The sequence below is a fragment of the Desarmillaria tabescens genome (genome assembly GCF_030435595.1).
Source record: "Desarmillaria tabescens strain CCBAS 213 chromosome Unknown EV420scaffold_34, whole genome shotgun sequence".
In the NCBI taxonomy this organism is placed as follows: Eukaryota; Fungi; Basidiomycota; class Agaricomycetes; order Agaricales; family Physalacriaceae; genus Desarmillaria; species Desarmillaria tabescens.
This window is the reverse complement of record NW_026848333.1, coordinates 179,197-197,053: the sequence shown is the minus strand read 5'-3', so window position 1 is coordinate 197,053 and position 17,857 is coordinate 179,197. Positions and strand designations below refer to the sequence as shown.

Below are 17,857 nucleotides of genomic sequence, written 5' to 3'. Positions count from 1 at the left end.
AGCCGCGCGGCACTGCCTCTCCGTTGCCTTACATAAGTACGTGTACACGGCTGTACAGAAAAAAATTCCTACATCCATCCATATTCTAGCAAGTACTCGTATTAGTAAAAATTCCTTCTTCATTCCTAGCAGAGGAAGGAATTTCTTGCTGTCTTTCATTCCTGCACTGACAACTGTCGGCTTGGGAACTGCTCTTAGTCACCGAGTCCGACTTCGGACTTATTACTTTTCGACGTCTGAATCATCTACCTCTGACTCAGATTCCGGGACCGGGCTATCATCCCCGTTTTTATTCTTCGCAGAGCGCCCACACTACGGAATGATTTCGATTTTTCTGATTAATCTCTTCTTCCGTACACGGCCTTGCCATCTCTTCGGAGATTGCCGGATAAGTGCCCCGACGACTTGCCGACGACCGTCCCTCGCTCTTGGCAGAGATTTGTACCGTCGTCTGTCTACGAGAGACTACCAACGGCATACAGAAGGATTTTCATGGGCGTGTATCTGCCTCTTTCTCAACAGTTTCTCTTAAGCTCACATATTTTTTAGTACATGCACGCAGTGCTATTCGCAGTCTACTCAGTCTGCCTGATTTGCTTCGGTACAGCCTTTTATTATTCATTCATACCTCAGTGAGGTGTTTACCATTTCGAGATATCCCTTTACTATCAGAATGATTCCAGGATTCCCGACATGGGAAAATGTATTGCCGTTTGAGAGATCTCCTCGCGTACCATAACCGCTACGTCTCTCCTTGCCACGTTCTTTATACTATGTCAACATCGAGCTGAGGGAAAACTCATTTGGCCAGTAGTATGTCAAGATTCCACTCCTTTTTACCGGTTCTGGTTGTGGATGGGTAGGGTGTACAAACGGTTCTTGACTTCGACTTTCTCAATATCATCTGCGAACTGCTGGAAACGTCTTTTGTTGAAATATAAGTTATTTCATCCCTTCTGCTTGTTCAGCTTCAAGAAATTGGCGTTCTCCTAATTCTAACGAATACAGCTGGTGTCTACGGGGGATATCCCTGGCTCAATGGACTATCGGGAGGGGGTTGCCTTTGATGCCTTCTGACGGTCCCTTCTCTATGTCACTGACTGGCGGAGACCAAGAAATGCCTGCGATATCGCTCGTCGGAACGAAAGCTTCCTTCGCGGCGGATTTCGATGGAAATAGACTACCACCTTTATGACATCTTTAGCTAATGATTGATTGCGATAATTTGCAGGTTTCTACCAAGGTCGAACGGCGACGGGCATATGTTCATAGAATGTTACACCTCAACTATGAGAGATCGGAGAAAGGGTATGTTCTCTGGCAGAGCATCCCGAAATTACTGATTGTGCACTTCAGGACACTCGTCTTCTACGTTGGAATTTTGCTTTCTAACAGGAAATGCTTCTCGGAGGACCGGAACACAAAGGTCTTCTCATCAGCGCCATTGAGCACCAATAAAACAATGGGATGTTCATCGTCAACGATATCGATTATGCACAAGAGAAACCAAATAGGAACAACGTATACCTTGAGTATGTCTTTTCTTACCATATTCTTCGACGATTGGTCTTTCACCCGTCATAACTTGGAGATACTTGGTAACGGGTTTCGATGCGTATCATTGGTATATATACGTTCCGAGGGTCTACTATGCTGCTTCTCCCGTGCATAAATGATTCCTTCCATTCATCGTCATCGTACAACATGATGAACGCTGACTTAAAGTTAATATCACCTACCTACCTTGATTTCACGTGAGTACTGACTGTGTTCTCCTCTGCTAGTGCCAGTGGTTCAAGCGGTTTGGGAAAAATTATACTGAACTACTACTAACATTATCTCTTCTATGAGCTTGGCTACTTCTCAACGCGAGCGGTTTGATTTGATGCCCCTTAAGTCTCGCAGCGGGATCTCTGAGACCAGTGTAAATCTTTCGACATTTAACCGTAGTTATGCTTGTAAGTCAATCGATGACGGTAGTGGGTTGTAACGATGAAATCACGTCTAGTGTGATAGTTCGTATGCACAAGAATGTATAATAACGGATAAGGGTATCGTATAAGAGGTGAAAAAGACTAGAGAGCCTAAAAAGAGGTTGTGTTTGGAGCAACGCGACACGCTGAAGAAAATCAGATAGAAATGAAAACGAAAAGGACTGAAATACTATCTACTAGGGATCCCAAAGAACGTTCGCCATGTCCTACATACACCTTTCATCAGCAATTGTTATGGGAAATGAACGAAATTTCATACCATCGGACTAGGTTCGCTGGAAAGCTTCATTAATGTCAGTAGAGAGAGACGATTACGAGGGATAAGTTGCTAACCTGTGGATCCTGTCTGTAATCCTGCCTTAGACAACCTCGGATTTGTTGTGCCGTTGAAGCGGGAATAGATTTCCCCTCTCTAACACACCTCTGAGACCAAGCATGAGCCTTTACCGCATAACTTTGTATTCTAAGGTGAATCTTGAGCAAATGTTGCCTTGTTTCCTGTCTATGAAACAGTTTAAATTTGCAAGGCCAGGATACGGTTAAGACCGAGGTGACTGGCCCAGATAGGATGTGCTTACATGACGTGCAGCATTAGATCTTTTAGCGTTGGATGCGATTCGCGTTCTGTAACCGGTTTGGGTTAGTTGTCTAGGATAGTCACATAACGAGAACCTAAATGAGGGGACATACCGCATAGTTCTATTAATGCCTGAGGGCGAGAGTGTCAGTTGCGAGCTACGTGCTATGTAGTGCATGCGTGGAGCACAACAAGTTGCTCACCCTTGTCATCGACCATCCGTCGTTTGTTTCCCAGGTTAACTGATTGTCTTTACATGACGAGAGACAAATCTACTCATAGAACATCAGCATTGTACAGATCGGAATCGGAGTAACGATTCATCTACCACATTTGCTCCTTTCGATGGCTTATCCGAGTCAGATGTTTTACAAAAGCCAGTACAGAATATTTCTGACAGTGGAGATTCGCATATATCTGAGTCGTTCAGTATACGCCTACCGGTGCTTTGGAAATCATTGTATAGGTTAGGTTCTGGTTTCTCCAGTACAGCGCTGATCAAGTCTGATGATGACTCGTTGAGAATGAACACGCTATCAAAATAAATGATAACATTTCTCACTTAGGACCCTCAGGTTTTCGGTGAGTCGAGATCCAAACATGTCTGGATCGTCTGGCAACATGGGCATTAGTAGGCTGACCGAATGAATAATAGCATGCCAAGGCTCACCGACTACATTACGACGCTTTACATGTGCTCCGGAGGGCAAGGTGGCCGTGTGTGTAGGGGCAACCACCCATGAATGTGATCTCCGCGGACCCAATACGCGGTTACAACGGTAATGAGTTAAGTCTATAAACAAGAGCGTTTCCCCCTGCAGCAAAAGATAGAATCATGAAAGATTACATACCCAGCAAGTGCCTGAGTGACAGGCATCCAGAACAACCTTGGGCAAATAGACGAGTGGGCTTTACTATCGACGCAGAGTTGTGAGAGTAACTTTACCGTGAGATGGCACCCCCCAGGGAGATTTCCGATAAGGTGTTTTCGAAGGATCTGGTTATTAAGATTGAAGATAGGGAGACGACTCAGCACAGGGAAAAACATACATTATCCGAGATGCAGCTACCGCTCTTGGTATATATAACTAGATTTGTCATGAACGACAGGAACTTACTATTGTGATCAAAGGACCTACATTCGTCCTTACCATCTTCTTCACTACCACAGTGGTTCTTTCGCTGGCCAGCATGGCCAGAAACTGGTACACAACATTCAGTATTTAACCACGCTCAAGAAACAAGAAAAGGCGGAGACCTACAGTAGAAGAACAAATGGTCCCCCGACTGGACATCTTGGGCCAATTGCCTCATGTGTTGAATCTGCGACGATTGGAATTTAAGTGAGCTCAAGGATGGTAAAATCCTCGGATATATGCAATATTCACCAGGTTTGTGCTAGTCGGCTGGGTTGCACCTTTACTTGGGTCGATCTCATCCAACAGCATAGTCACGTCCGTGTAATGATAGACGCCTAGAAGAGGTTGAGCTGACGTGCATACGAAAAAAATGTAATAGGGTTTACTCGTGAGTAGTTCCTTGATCCTCTGCGCGTCACGATGCGGATTCTGTAGCTCTAATAGCTCCGGGACCGACGAGCTTTTGATGGCAACAATCAGAGCCTTTCTTTTGGGCGCTAAGTTTTTGCTGACATTGAGCTTAGTCTTTGGAGTCTCGAGTTTGGGGAGCTGTACTTCATCCATAAGGTTCGATAGAAGGGGGGGAGGGAAAGAGACAACCTGCGAATTCAGTTTTAAAGTACGTCTATCAATGGCAGTGCTGATCGAAAGTCCGCCGGCAAGCGTCTGTTATGGCCTGTGAGGCTCGATGGGATCTCGCAACGGCCAAAATTTCGGGTTATTGTAAAAACATTCGAAATGTGTATTTTCACTAGCAGCTGCTCATTTTCTATGTGGTAGCTGTATATTTCGTAGTTAGTCCCCATGTCGCGTTTGCCACAGATGTAACCCATTCTTGCCATTCACTTCGTTTGAGAACAGCCCTGCGATTCTAACTCTACATTGCGTACTGCCACTAATTGACACCAATTAACTGCTGTTGAACTGCTGTCACCGATTATTTAGTAGCCATTATCATCACCATCATCATAAAATGGTCTAGACCTGTTCCGCGCCTTTCCCCGTCACAGCAAAGTGTCTATATATTTTATTAATCATTATAGATCGACATTAACCGCACATATAAAAGCGCGAGTGCATTTACACTAAGGATCTTTCAGTAATATGATGCTCATGCCATCAAAACGAGACACTTGAAATTTTTCAAGGAGCCCAACAGACTTTTTCCATGTCCTAAAGTATGAATTAATGTTAGTAAATGTCATGCACCCACGAAAGGCAGTTCGTACTACTGGATTAGGATCACTGAAGAGCTTTTAAATCCATCGATGTTATGATTAACAAGAGGGATGATACAGGAATTAGGCATACCTGTGGATCCTGCTTCATGTTCTTATCCAAATACTCCTTGATTGCCGGTGAATGCGACGGCGGGATGGGTCCGTGCTTTTGACACCACGCCTTCACCTCTTTTGCGTAAGTCTGCCGTTGGCCGGTTGTCATCTTCCGAGTTTCTTGTCTGTCAAAAACTGTTACCTTGTGAGTCAAGAGTGTAAAACGATAAGATACTCACATGACGTGCAGCATGAGCTCCTTTAACGTAGGATGAGGTTGGCGTCCTGCGACATAGGTCAGTCTATCTGCCAGACGTCCTAGCATGACATGGGAACGTACTACAATATTCGATCAAGACCTGGATTAGGATGCCTGGATTTAGACCTTCCCCGTAAAAACCACTGTCACAAACTACGTACATTGGTCATCGAATATCCTTTGCCTTTGATTTCCAAAGTGGACTGACTATCCTTGCATGAAGAAAGGCACACCTAAACGCATGTAAGCGTCATGCGGGAAAAGTCAAGATACACCTACCACGTTCGCTCCTTTTGGAGACTCACAAGAGGCTTTACAAAATCCAGAACAGAATCTGTCCGTATCCGGAGAGAGGCACATCTTGCCCCTGACATTGAATATGTATTCGTCAGAATCGGTGTCAGTATCAGATTCCTCCTCGTTAGCGTCGATTTTGTCGATCAAGGCTTGGTATATTTCGATAAGATTGACGTTATATAACGAATAGGATTTCTCACCTTGGAGTTCAATTTCACGTTGAGAATTAGATATATCATCTTCTGACAAGTGCGTGTCAGCATACCACCAAAGCGCCTCAAATATTACAATGCTCACCCGGTTCACTAGGCCCATCTGATTCGTTTGTGAGAACTTTCCACCACGATTCGGATCTGCGTCGGCCAAAAACGCGATTACAACGGTAGTGTGGTAAGTCTGATTCAGCCATACCCTTAGTAAGAAAAGGGAGAGACTAGAAAAGAGGCAAAGCTAACCTAATAAGGATCCAGAATGACATGTATCCAGAACAGCCTGAATGACAGAGAAATCAGCACATGTTTTTGTCGACAAAGGAAAAGACACGAGCTGTACCGTGAGTTGGCAACCGGCAGGGAGGGGTTCTACAAGGTATTTTCGAAGATCCTGGAAATTTATGTTGAACATCCAAAGAGATACGAGTGCGTCTGAGTGGCCTACGTTATCTCGGATACAGGATCCACTCTTGGTTACCAAATCTGATGGGATATCCGCGTCATGAGTTGACTGAGAGTGTATGTCTAATAGGCTTACACTCATCCTGTCCATCTTCTTCGGTACCAGACTCATTATTCTGTTGCGTACTATGCCCCGAAACTACAAGTGTTCAATTGCGCCATCTCGAGAACGGCGCCAAGTTAATACTCACAGTAGAAGAAGAATCGATCTCCTGGTTGGGCATCATGTGTCAAGACTTTCATATGTGATATCTGATAAGATTCGTTTAAAACGGTGCTTTAGTATTACAAGCATGAGTAACAGGCTCACCAGGTTTTTCCGAGTCGGCTGTTTGAATTTGCGACGCGAATCGCCGTCGCTCGAGTCCAAAAGCGTGACTACGTTCTCGGCCTTGTAGCCATAGACGTCTACGATGGATTGAGTAGGTGCTTATATAAGAACAGTAGCCTTTGCTTACCGATTAGTAGCTGGCTAATATTTATCGCGTCGCGATGTGGACACCGTAATTCTGCCAATCCTGGGCTGGACGTCTTCCCAATGGCGACAATTAGAGCCTTTTTTTGAGGCGAAGTTCCTAGCGCAGTTTCTTGGATAGTTGTCAATGATAGTTCATCCATGTCGGAAAGTATGAGTGCAGCGCTGAGAGAAAGATAAGCGAGCAAGATGTGGGTTGCGAGGAAAATACGGTACAGCGCCCTGGAGTTTTTATACAGATGCAATGGGCGCGGCGGTGCCATCACGGGAACTGAATACGAGTTATAGTTAGGTTCAAACCTGAAGAGCGCCTACCAAGCGCCCGACTTGGTGCTGCCAGGTACCGGTGTCCCTCACCATCCCATGGCTAGAGTCTGTGCAACGTGAATGATTCGTTTGCCATTGATACAACTAGTAATGTCTGCAAAAGTATGGGAGTACGCTTGAACACCACTCGGAACCGTCAGAAACTGGACCCGGGCGACAGCGCTTGCCTGTAAAGGATCTAATATACCACTGATTGATTATCAGACGCACTGGTCTTGAGATTTTGATGGACCGCCGTGGATCATGAATGGATAGGATTTTCGAGTCGGCAATGGAGTGGGGATGGGAATGATTAAGTTGAAACAATACCGTCCCTATTTTAAGCTAGGGAAATCGGGCTATCTCGGTCATTGAAACATTCGTTTGAATAAGGTGCCTGGTTGGATGGAGCACTGGATTGTACGCTGGACTTGTACCCTTGATGGATAGAGGGTTTCATTGTTTCATCGATACCCCCCTTACATCTTAAGAAGTTTCGACACTGGTTTAGAAGAAAATATCTTGTTGATGGTTATCAAAGGTGAGAATTCAAGTTTGGGGAGATGCCTACGAATTCGTCAGTTACTCAAGGAACAGATACCCGACTGACCTAACCTCCCCATTTCATGAAAGATGTAAAATTCAGTTACGCTTGACGCACGAAACCGCTTGAACCCTGTATATTGGCGATACTGTTAACGATCTCCTTCAAGAGTAAAGCTCTTTCCATTTGGCATGTTCTCCGGTGCTTTCGAGCGACCTAGGAAATGGTTTCCCGAGCATAACGGAGGAACGTTTTTTTCGTCTCTCAGTCGAAGATCACACGGTCAGGGAAGTCTTTGGAAGCCAGTGCGGTCGGTCTCGATTGGGTCTCGATTACTTATCTGCATTTTGCCGATTAGGTCTTGGAGTCATTCCGGGCTAAGCAGAGCTTGAGAGATGCGAAAAAAGATGTTCAAATAAGTCGAAGTACTAGTATCCGGCTTCGAGAGATGGTCCTAAGAAAATTGTTCGAGGCGGTGACGATGACTCCTCGGGGAGATCCGCGGAAATTGTCGTGCACGTGGCTACATCAACGATCACTGACCCCAAAAACGGCAATCACCGCTTTCATCATCGTCGCTCTAGCTTTGTCTCCATTGCCAATCTCTTTCCTTCAGGTATCGGACTGCCTGGTGTCATTATCTACGTGGACGCCAAGCGTCTCTCATAGCATTGAATTGCGCCACCCCCTGCCTTTGTGCAGAAGAAAGACATCCTGGGTGCACTGTAGGTTCCTTTGGATACAGCCTGCTAGCGAAATCATGAATACAACTGGCAGGGACCTTCATACCGAACGACGGACTTGCAATAGGAAGCTTAAAGACGGTGTCAAGGAATATAATCTCCTGGATACTGTTGCTGTTCTCGTGCGTTTATCGTCCTTAGCCGGGCTGAAGGTCTCTAAAAATAAGGTCACTTTGTCCTAGCGACGCTAAAAAGACAAAGGGACAGCTCCTCTCTCTCTCTCATGTTCGCGCACGATACCGTACGGACAATCTCGGTTGGTAACGGTAATTAAATGCCATGCCGGAAGACGTACGGACGTTATCGAGTCAAGGACAAAACCTCAATAGCGTTAAATCTCGACTGCTTGCCTGTCAAGAGATTAAGAGTCTGCCTAGGGGAGACTACAATAGCGTAGCAGGTGTCATAGGGATGCCATACTGTCCCCAGAATGCAAGAAGGGTGCATGGAAGTATGTCCCTGCGCCACACAAGGTTGTTTGTCGGACACTCAAAAGTTTTGCGAAGTCTTGAAGCTTCTGAGCATGTCGAGGACTCGGAAGCGGACAAATGGTACGAAATAATGGGTATTACTATGGATGAGATTGCTGTCGCCAAGCTAACGTTCCCAGACAGGAAGTGAAGTATATACGTTCTGAATCGTCTTTTATTCAGGAAACGGAATTCAAAGTGGGATACAGAGCAAATAAAGTCACGAGAAATATTTTCAAGAGATACTCAGCCACAAGCTCGTAAAATACCGTTCTGTCGCTAAAAGGCTTGGAACAAAAATTCTACCAATAGCATATTTGCGCAGAGGGAGCTCAAATTGCTCAATTTCAATTAGTCAAGCTTGTTGACAAAATAAGGTGACCGCGCGGGTTGTGTGGCTGTGTCCGGGGGACCCTTTACTTTCGTATGATGACCTTCCTTTTTTTCCACCATCATCGTCCACAGCGTCCAGGATATGGGTCTCTGCAGAGATTCCGGTCCTTTGGATCTACAGGATGCCTGCATTCGAGGCTCCTGGTCAGCACTAGTACCAACAGTATTCGTCGTCGCGTTCTGCATATTCGCTATTCCTGTTAAGGTGCCAGCAAAACTCCGACCGTTTATCGACAGCATCAAAGCGCCGCTGCAGACTTTTTTACCTCTCCATGAGGCAGAAGTCCTTGACCTGGATGAAAAGGGGCCAGGAGGGGAGGTTGAGGTTGAGTATGTCGTCCCTTTATGGCGGACCGTCGTTTTCGCGTTGCTCGGGCTCGTGGAGGCGCTATCATGGCTAGGAAATGGTTCTTATCGTCTTGCTACGCACCCACAAGATGCTTGGACAGGTATTCAGCCGCTCTTGATAGCGCTGACGTGGCTCTACACGGTCGTGGTGCCGGTCGCACGCCCTTCTCCTACCCCACCATTCGATTTGTTCGCCCTGTATATCGTCCATCTTCTCAGCGGAATCATGCTGCTAGGTGGTGCTTTATACGAAAACTCAGTCTACGACCTGCCTTTACCACCCGCAACGCTCATTTTGGCATATTCGATAAACTTAGTAATCATCTTGGTGGTCCTTGGGGTCGTTGTGAACATGCCGCTTGACTTGCCAAGCAGACAGGTTGATAAAAAGTCCATTGTGTGTTTATTGATCCCGTGATAATTGGGAAAATATACTGACAATGTTCAATTGAAGGGAACCACTGTCAGTCCGGAGGACTATGCGACGCTCTTTGAATGGCTTACATTCTCTTGGGTCTATCCACTGGTCAAGAACGTATGTATCTTTACTATCTCGAAGCGACTCACGACTTACGACCGCGTAGGGTAGATACAATACTTTGAACGACATTGACGTCTGGAACCTCAGCCCATCATTTCAGTCTCGCCCCTTATTTATCAAGTTCAGCAGTGTCATGTACGTCTTTATTCGCGTATGTGTTTTCGTATCTCATCAGGGTCCAGTCGCTCCTCCCTCCTTCGCAAGATCTGGGCATCTAACTCGTTGGACATCATACTCGATGCCCTTTTCACGATCCTCAGCGTGATCTTCAATTACACAACACCATTCTTCCTCAAGTACGCACCCAAGTCTGTTTCCCGGAATGTCATTTAACTGTTTTGTAGCCGAATCCTGGCTTCTATCGATCGCGACTCTACGCCAGAACAACGCACCAATGCGTACATTTACGCGTCTTTGATGTTTATAATATCTGTCGCTAGGGCAGAATTGGATTTGCAGCATCTATGGTTCGGCCGACGAGCAGCCACAAGGATTAGATCAGAGCTTATGGCAGCAATCTATGACAAGGCTTTGAAGCGAAAGGACTTCTCGGGTATTGTTGATGCGGATAAGGGTAAAACCGCCGACGACAAGGACACTACTACTGCGAATGGAACAGGTAAATTTTTTTGCGCTTTTTTGGTTGCCCGACCATAACGCTCGCCTTTCCAGACAAAGGGAAAGCCAAGGCAAAGGAAGACGATAAAGGTGATGATCCCAAAGCTGGTGCTGATGTCGGTAAAATCGTCAACCTGATGGCTGGCGATGCTAATAGGGTCAACTGGTTTTTTTTCCTCTTCACACACTTCCTAACATCGGGCCTAGATCTCAAACATGGTCACCGGAGCGTACTATATATACGGAGGTAAATATAACCTATCAAGTTTCAGAGTCCTGTGTTCACCAAGATAATAGCTCCCCTTGAAATCATTATCGGCGGAATCTTCCTATACCAGTCAGTCTCATTATCGTTACTCATGCACGCAGTCGCCTAATTCTATTTTCCAGGCTACTGGGATGGTCTGCTTTTGCGGGCTTTGTCGTTCTGCTCGCCGGGTGGCCTCTGAACAGCTACCTCTCCAAGAGAAGCATACGCATCCAAAAAGGTTACATGGCTGAAAAAGATAAGCGGATGGGCGTCCTCAATGAACTCATCGGAGCTGTGAGCTCGTCTCCTTGTTCATCGTGCTTGACGCTTACGCGTTGACATTCAGGTCAAATTCATCAAGTTTTTTGCTTGGGAAGACCGATGGATTGACCGAGCAATGGAGGCCAGGGGCAAGGAGCTGAAGTGGTTGATTAAAAGTAAGTCATCTGTCAACATGATTGGGCTGGGACTTACTAAGTGACATCGATAGGCAGGATCAACTGGATAATGTTCTATGTCTTGTGGACCACTGCCCCCATTTTGGTATCCATCCTCGCTTTCTTCGCGTATGTCGTTCAGGGCAATGAATTGACCATAAGTACTGCCTTTACGGTATGCATGCACCCTCTATCTTGTTTTTTTGCTCCTTATTTGACGTGTCACTTAGGCCATCTCGCTGTTTGCCATGATCCGGTTTGTATTTGTGTCAACTTCAATTCTCATTGTTGCTAATAATGAGTGCTTAGGGGACCACTCAATATCATACCGATGTGGATCGTCCAGGTTCTCCAGGTATGTCACATTGGACTTGGTATGACTTCTCGCTGAAATTGCGTTCAGACCGGCGTCGCCCTTAAACGAATCGAAGTTTACCTCCAGGAAGAGGAGGTGACGGATCAGGTCTCGTCGCTGAAGAAAGATCTTTCAGAGCCTCTCCTCCTTGGTCCTGATGAAGAAGGGTTAGGTCTCGAGAACGCTTCATTGAAATGGAATGAAGTTGAGAAACCCAAAGAAGACGAGGCCGGTCACCATAACAAACTTTCGACGGCGTCTTCTACAGAAACTGTTGACATCCAAGCCGAGACAACCATTGAGGACGAACCTCTTGATCATAAATTTGAGCTTCGTGATATTTCGGTGTTGTTTCCTGAGGGCGAACTTAGCATTATCACAGGCCCCACGGCTAGGCAAGTGTTTGCTCCTTCTGTCATCGTCGTTTGCTTATTGTTTCTTCTATTCCAGTGGTAAGACGGCCTTGCTTGTAAGCTATCATTATATGCTCCTACCGACTATCACCTGACTGAGTATATGCACAGATGGCTGTCCTTGGCGAAATGACGCTCCTCAGTGGTCGTATTGTCATGGCGAAGGACAGATCGAGAATCGATGAACACGGAAACATGCACGCAATCTCTTACGCTGCTCAGGCGCCATGGCTACGGCATCAGTCCATCAAGGATAACATCCTGTTTGGTTACCCGCTAGACGAAGAACGGTACGAAGCCGTAATAGAGTGTTGCGCTTTGAAACCCGACTTGGCTATGCTTGAAGATGGTGACGCTACTGAAATTGGTGCTCGCGGTGTCAGTCTAAGTGGTGGACAGAAGGCTCGGTAAGGCGTTTCAGAGTATTCAAACGTGTGTATACTGAAAATTTTCACCGTACAGGGTTGCTCTTGCCCGTGCCGTTTACGCCCGTACTAAATACGTTCTTCTCGATGACCCTTTGAGCGCTGTGGTATGTTCATCAAAAATAGGAGGGAACAGCAGGGCTGAGAATTGTGTAACAGGATAGTCACACTTCAAGATTCTTATACGAGCGTCTCCTTCTTGGGCCCCTTTTGGCCAACAGAACAGTTGTAAGTTCCTCGCATTAATGGATCACTTATGGGATTACTTAGTGAACGTACGTGCAGGTCCTGGTTACCCATCACGTTGAACTGGTTCTTCCGGGAACTCATTACTTGGTTCGCATGCTTGATGGGCGTATCGATGCAAAGGGTACTGTCAAGGACCTCCGTGCGCAAGGACTATTGGATGAGATAACGCAGGAGGCGGCGCTTGAGGCTCACGAGGAGAAAATAGAGGCCGAACATTCCTCGGAAGACACGGTAGAGGCTATTACTGACAAACCCGCTGACGTCGAGGCGAAGAAACCTCGGAAACTCATCAAAGACGAGCATCGCGAAACGGGTGGCGTCAAGTGGAGCATCTACAAGAGCTATCTAAAGGCGTCGTATGTATTATTGTTTTGGAGGTGGAGTATAGATCTTGATAATCCCTTTGCACAGCTCGTATTGGATTTGGGCCCTCCTTTTATTCTTTGTAGCCGTTAATCAACTTCTGGGTATCTCTGAGAAGCTCTGGATCAAGGTATGCTACCTTTTGTAGTTACGGCACGTGCTCTCATTGCATCATTCTCAGGCATGGGGAGAAGCTTATGGCGATTTCCGGACGTCGATGTTCTATAGTAACAGAGCTTTCTCCGCCCCGGAACATGAAATTGTTTTCGACGGTCATATTCAGTCCCATATTCATAACTTCCATAACACGCCTACTTTAGTGAGCTTCGCTCGTCCTAACCTTCCTGACGCTCGGGAACACCCCTTGTTCTACGTTGGTGTTTATGCTGCAATTGGCATTGGAGGCGCGCTTGTGAGCGTTATGTCAACGACGGCTCAGTTTACGGGAGCTCTCAGAGCGTCACGTATTCTCTTCAAGTACGGATTAATTTCACTTCTTTGTATCGGGCAGAACGTGCTGACCTTCTCTTTCAGGCAACTTCTTGTCACTGTTGTTCGGGCAACGTTTAGATTCCATGATACCACTCCACAGGGGCGTATGCTGAACCGCTTCGGCAAGGATATCGAGACCATCGACTCGTCCTTGGCTGGATCCATGCAAGCTGTGAATTCATCGCTTGCTAGTTTCTTTGCGTCAATTCTGACTGTGGCGTATGTCGTTCTTTGATGGTTGACAATGCGTCTAATTGATAGACAGGGTCGTCTTTCCCGTATTCCTGGTCCCGGCTGCACTCATCGGCTTCATATATCGAGAGCTCGCCCTTGGTTACTTAAATACTGGCCGTGACCTTCGCCGAATGGAGTCTAATACTCGCTCGCCCATTTTTTCCGACTTTGGAGAGTTGTTGGAAGGTATTGTTACCGTTCGAGCGTTCTCATCAGAAAAGAGGTTTTTGGACAACCTCCACAAAAAGATAGATACGACCACAAAGGTATTGTACTTCCTCTTGCCGAATGGATGGGGGCTTATGTTATTTAGATGTGGTATGGTTTCTGGATGACAAACCGGTGGCTCCTGTTGAACTTTGATGCTCTGGGTAAGTTTATCACGATTCGAGGCCTTCTGTTTGCTGATCATTCAACAGGTGCTGCTGTTAGTCCTTTGCGAATGTCCGTGACCTTTGTTGCTGATTGAATTCAAGGCCGTCTTCGTTACCGCTCTATTCTCGATATCGAGCCTCGACAACTCTGCGGGTCTTGCGGGTCTTTGTATCACCAGTGCTCTCAGCTTCACTTCATCGGTATACTGGGCATGCCGATTTTGGACCGGTATGTTCGCGTGAATTATCAGCTTGAATAGAGTCTAATTATATATTTCTAGGTCTGGAACTGGATCTCAAGTAAGCCCAACTGCTTTTGAGGAAACATCATTGGCTAATCATCAACTGCAGCTCGGTAGAGCGAGTTGTAGAGTACCTAGAGCTGCCCCAGGAACCGCCCGCTGTCATCGAGTCTCATCGGCCACCTGCATACTGGCCGTCAAGCTCAGAGAATGACAGTCTAATCGCAGTCGAGAATCTGGTCGTCAAGTACTCTCCTGAGTTACCTGCGGTTCTGCAAGACATATCTTTCACTTTGAAAGCAGGGGAAAGGATCGGTCTTCTCGGTCGGACCGGGTCAGGAAAGTCGACCTTGGCTATGAGTATTCTGCGCTTCGTAGATCCGACGGAAGGGCGTATTCTCATCGATGGGATTGATACATCGACAATTGGTATCCACGATCTTCGGTCGCGACTAGTAAGTCTTCCCCTGGTCCTAAGGCACGTTCTGACGCCCTAGAAGACTTTCATCCCACAAGATGCGACCCTCTTCTCTGGCACGCTTAGAGATAACCTGGATCCCTTTGGTATTGTCTGCTCTGTATTATTGATTACGTGTCTAAACAATAGCGCAGATGAGCATGACGATGCGGAATGCATGGAAGCTCTGTACCGTGTACAGATGATCTCACAGAGCCAGTTCCCTTCGCGGCGCACTTCTCGTGCTCCTTCAGAACTGTCGACGCCTGCGGCGTCTCGTCCAGCGTCTGTCCACGAAGACACCACGGATTCAGTATCAGCTACATCTACTGATGTCGATGCTAAAACCACCGTGTCTTTGGATACAAAGGTTTCCCCAGGAGGTACCAACTTTTCTCAGGGACAAAGGCAGCTGATCGCCATGGCGAGAGCGTTGCTCCGACGCAGCTCAATCATTGTTCTGGATGAGGCTACAAGCAGCATCGACTTTGCCACAGATGCAAAGATCCAGACGACGATTCGGGAAGAGTTCACGCAATCATTACTGTTGACGGGTAAGAGTAATAACCTTTGTGAGATTCTGTCTTCTGACCATTCACAGTGGCGCATCGACTCCGGACTGTGATTGATTACGACCGTCTTATCATCCTTGACAAGGGGAAGATAGCTGAATTCGATACGCCGCTACGCTTGATACAGAAAGAGGATGGGATATTCAGGAACATGTGTATGAAATCTGGTAGCTTCAGCGAGCTACAGGCATCAGCAAAAGCAAAAGCTGAACGTGATGAGGCATCTGGAAAGACTCTTTAAATGGGTGATTCTCTGTAGTCATTTACAGAACGAGAATGCGAAACTTGTAATATAACTGACAGATAGAACAAAGACATCGTAGCTGAGCGCTGAACTTTGAGTTTTTGAGTTTTCCAGTTTTGAAAAAGAAATTGCGCAAAATATGCTACCAAACATGGGTTTTTGGGTAATTTGTTTCAAATTATATTGAATAGACGGACAGATTTAGGCATAATATCAAATATTCTGGAAGATTCTTCGTAAATATAAAAATAATTGTAAAATAATAGTATTTTGACTTGTATACCAAGGACTTTAAGCAAGATCCTGATGATTACATAAGTTAGTACTGCTCTTCTTTCACTACCACGAATGGAGTCGCTGGACCTCAATACTCTTGCTGGTTCCTTGCCAACGGCACATCAGAATGCAGAGGCTGAACTGCTGAACAATTTCAAAGGTACCAGATATTTCTTTGGAAGTCAGACGAATTTACTGACGAATTTATAGCGGCTGCTCTGAGCATCACGACCCTTTACCGTTCTTCAAGAGATGCCTCAAAGCGAGCATACAGTGCAGGATATGCAGCTGCGTGTCAGGACCTCTTGGCAATGATACAGCGAGGAGTCTCAGTTGGTGGCATAGCAGAGCCAGGGACGTCAGAATCAAATGGCATGTCTATCGGCCGAGTCATGGATTGGATAGATGCTCGACTGGATGCCGTGAAATCGCGACAAGAAGAGGAAGTAGAAGAGGAGGAGAAGGAGAAGGAACGTGGACGGAAGTCGACGACGACGGCGGCGCCTACGAAAGTTAAAGTAGAGGCAAAGGAGCAGGTATGCCATCTAGAAATCTGGAATACATCCTATTTCTCATTTTTACGTCTGTAGATTCCACCAATGCCGACACCAAATTCACCTTGGCCTCGCACTCAACGACAATCACCACAGCCGTCAACTCCGTCTCCCCCACCGCCACCACCCAGTACTCTGCGACAGACCCAGCGTTCGACAAACAGAGCGAAACCTACTTCCTCTTCCAACTCCAAGGGAGGAGGAGATTCACCGAATATTTCTCCCCTTCCGCTCCTCGCGTCAGATTACCCTTTCAACCTCGTTTCCGAAGATACCCTATCCGTTCCTTCCTTCCCCGTCCCTGATGTCGTTGCAGGCGCCAAGCGGCGACATGCAGTAATGATGATGCTCGACAGCTCATCGGCTCCCGTTTCGACTTCCTCAACGACTGCATCCTCTAACTGCAGTCACGGGTCAGGTTCAGGGGGGAACCGGCGGCGTACCAGGAGCACACGGAACAACGCTAGCCATCTACAGAACCAGAACGTTAATTCGATTCAGTTGTCTTCGGAGGCGATGGATATTGAAGACGACAATGGTCGGGAACGGAAGCGAGTTGCACGTAGGTAGGGCTTCGTCCTCCTGCCCCGCTCTGGAAGCAGAGATGCTCCTTTCTTCTTACACATTGTCCCTCTTCTTCACGGTCCCTTTTTCCATCCCGGTCCCTTTTTCCATCCCGGTCCCTATTGACGTCTCGTTTTCTTTTTATCATATCATTGACATCTTACGCTTTTCATCGCCCTCCGTACATTCACTTGTAGCACATTCATCCAGCATCGCGCCACCCGTGGTATACACGTTCCCTATCTCTGTACCATCAGTCATATAACGAACGATACATGTGTTTATCTTTATATACGTAGAAATCAAAGAGAATTCATGCGACAAGGCCTGAGGCAGCCTAAATACCTCTCAAGCTGGATGGTAATGTATCATAATGATTTATTAGTTGTACTTTCCTATTGACGCCTTTAAGCAGCGTCATTCTGCCCCTGACTTGTATTCCTTTGATGTAATACCCAACTTGTGAGGAAATTCAAGTCCATCACACTTACAGCGACAGGAAACACAGTATTGGCGGTCATTCGGCGCTTGTCTTCTGGTCATCGACGTCCCCCCTGCACCACGATGCCGCCGCATGTTTGCAATTGAAAGATTGCCTTTAACACATGGCGTACATTCGGTCCCAGGCATCATTGCGTGTGCAAAAGATCGGGTGTCACGAAGCTGTCTTTATAAGTGAAGCTCTCGTTCCTCGACAGATTACT

General features: G+C 46.5%; 5 protein-coding genes across 5 annotated transcripts; 3 read left to right on the top strand and 2 right to left on the bottom strand.

The window, feature by feature from the left end:
* Window positions 1-2,170: 2,170 nt before the first annotated feature.
* EV420DRAFT_1482584 (caspase domain-containing protein) lies at window positions 2,171-4,274 on the bottom strand (the record flags this gene model as incomplete). The annotated part of the gene is made up of 16 exons (XM_060469913.1): window positions 2,171-2,200; window positions 2,254-2,277; window positions 2,328-2,352; window positions 2,416-2,496; window positions 2,573-2,618; window positions 2,685-2,703; window positions 2,775-2,843; window positions 2,900-2,964; window positions 3,013-3,075; window positions 3,134-3,184; window positions 3,242-3,321; window positions 3,423-3,568; window positions 3,622-3,659; window positions 3,711-3,773; window positions 3,834-3,894; window positions 3,960-4,274. 16 exons carry the CDS (start codon window positions 4,272-4,274, stop codon window positions 2,171-2,173), a joined length of 1,176 nt encoding a protein of 391 aa, XP_060327516.1.
* Window positions 4,275-4,487: 213 nt separating this feature from the next.
* Window positions 4,488-6,882, bottom strand: EV420DRAFT_1561277 (peptidase C14, caspase domain-containing protein). Its single transcript, XM_060473851.1, is given in 17 exon segments — window positions 4,488-4,883; window positions 4,940-4,963; window positions 5,022-5,169; window positions 5,224-5,269; window positions 5,325-5,343; window positions 5,405-5,476; window positions 5,523-5,689; window positions 5,741-5,782; window positions 5,838-5,936; window positions 5,996-6,032; window positions 6,093-6,143; window positions 6,198-6,235; window positions 6,281-6,282; window positions 6,293-6,353; window positions 6,406-6,466; window positions 6,525-6,622; window positions 6,673-6,882. 17 exon segments carry the CDS (start codon window positions 6,830-6,832, stop codon window positions 4,854-4,856), a joined length of 1,155 nt encoding a protein of 384 aa, XP_060327515.1. The 5' UTR covers window positions 6,833-6,882; the 3' UTR covers window positions 4,488-4,853.
* Window positions 6,883-8,125: 1,243 nt separating this feature from the next.
* On the top strand, window positions 8,126-9,093 carry EV420DRAFT_1561274 (uncharacterized protein; the record flags this gene model as incomplete). Its single annotated transcript, XM_060473850.1, has 5 exons — window positions 8,126-8,264; window positions 8,317-8,404; window positions 8,490-8,542; window positions 8,572-8,649; window positions 8,683-9,093. Coding segments are annotated over 5 exons (579 nt in total), but the record flags the coding sequence as incomplete, so codon positions are not given.
* Window positions 9,094-9,166: 73 nt separating this feature from the next.
* EV420DRAFT_1561269 (multidrug resistance-associated ABC transporter) lies at window positions 9,167-15,871 on the top strand. The gene is made up of 32 exons (XM_060473849.1): window positions 9,167-9,891; window positions 9,917-9,918; window positions 9,951-10,028; window positions 10,078-10,169; window positions 10,217-10,330; window positions 10,379-10,653; window positions 10,707-10,810; window positions 10,860-10,899; window positions 10,950-10,989; window positions 11,043-11,196; window positions 11,249-11,339; window positions 11,393-11,514; window positions 11,570-11,595; window positions 11,649-11,694; window positions 11,743-12,089; window positions 12,145-12,163; window positions 12,219-12,514; window positions 12,570-12,639; window positions 12,692-12,760; window positions 12,818-13,137; window positions 13,193-13,274; window positions 13,326-13,621; window positions 13,679-13,855; window positions 13,902-14,136; window positions 14,184-14,241; window positions 14,290-14,297; window positions 14,347-14,473; window positions 14,526-14,544; window positions 14,596-14,941; window positions 14,987-15,050; window positions 15,099-15,497; window positions 15,545-15,871. Exons 1-32 carry the CDS (start codon window positions 9,228-9,230, stop codon window positions 15,754-15,756), a joined length of 4,992 nt encoding a protein of 1,663 aa, XP_060327513.1. The 5' UTR covers window positions 9,167-9,227; the 3' UTR covers window positions 15,757-15,871.
* Window positions 15,872-16,082: 211 nt separating this feature from the next.
* On the top strand, window positions 16,083-17,433 carry EV420DRAFT_725234 (uncharacterized protein). The gene is made up of 3 exons (XM_060483228.1): window positions 16,083-16,195; window positions 16,246-16,571; window positions 16,626-17,433. Exons 1-3 carry the CDS (start codon window positions 16,108-16,110, stop codon window positions 17,157-17,159), a joined length of 948 nt encoding a protein of 315 aa, XP_060327512.1. The 5' UTR covers window positions 16,083-16,107; the 3' UTR covers window positions 17,160-17,433.
* The last annotated feature ends 424 nt before the right edge of the window (window positions 17,434-17,857 follow it).

What these genes read in the sequence shown, in the direction of transcription:
- EV420DRAFT_1561277 (XM_060473851.1), bottom strand. Translation starts at nt 6,832, where the DNA reads ATGGATGAACTATCATTGACAACTATCCAAGAAACTGCGCTAGGAACT. An exon ending in TATTAGCCAGCTACTAATCG is followed by an intron (nt 6,623 to 6,672) that starts GTAAGCAAAGGC and finishes AATCCATCGTAG; the next exon opens with ACGTCTATGGCTACAAGGCC. An exon ending in AGCCGACTCGGAAAAACCTG is followed by an intron (nt 6,467 to 6,524) that starts GTGAGCCTGTTA and finishes GAATCTTATCAG; the next exon opens with ATATCACATATGAAAGTCTT.
- EV420DRAFT_1561269 (XM_060473849.1), top strand. Translation starts at nt 9,228, where the DNA reads ATGGGTCTCTGCAGAGATTCCGGTCCTTTGGATCTACAGGATGCCTGC. An exon ending in ACAACACCATTCTTCCTCAA is followed by an intron (nt 10,331 to 10,378) that starts GTACGCACCCAA and finishes ACTGTTTTGTAG; the next exon opens with CCGAATCCTGGCTTCTATCG. An exon ending in ACGATCTTCGGTCGCGACTA is followed by an intron (nt 14,942 to 14,986) that starts GTAAGTCTTCCC and finishes ACGCCCTAGAAG; the next exon opens with ACTTTCATCCCACAAGATGC.
- EV420DRAFT_725234 (XM_060483228.1), top strand. Translation starts at nt 16,108, where the DNA reads ATGGAGTCGCTGGACCTCAATACTCTTGCTGGTTCCTTGCCAACGGCA. An exon ending in ACTGCTGAACAATTTCAAAG is followed by an intron (nt 16,196 to 16,245) that starts GTACCAGATATT and finishes ACGAATTTATAG; the next exon opens with CGGCTGCTCTGAGCATCACG. An exon ending in AAGTAGAGGCAAAGGAGCAG is followed by an intron (nt 16,572 to 16,625) that starts GTATGCCATCTA and finishes TTACGTCTGTAG; the next exon opens with ATTCCACCAATGCCGACACC.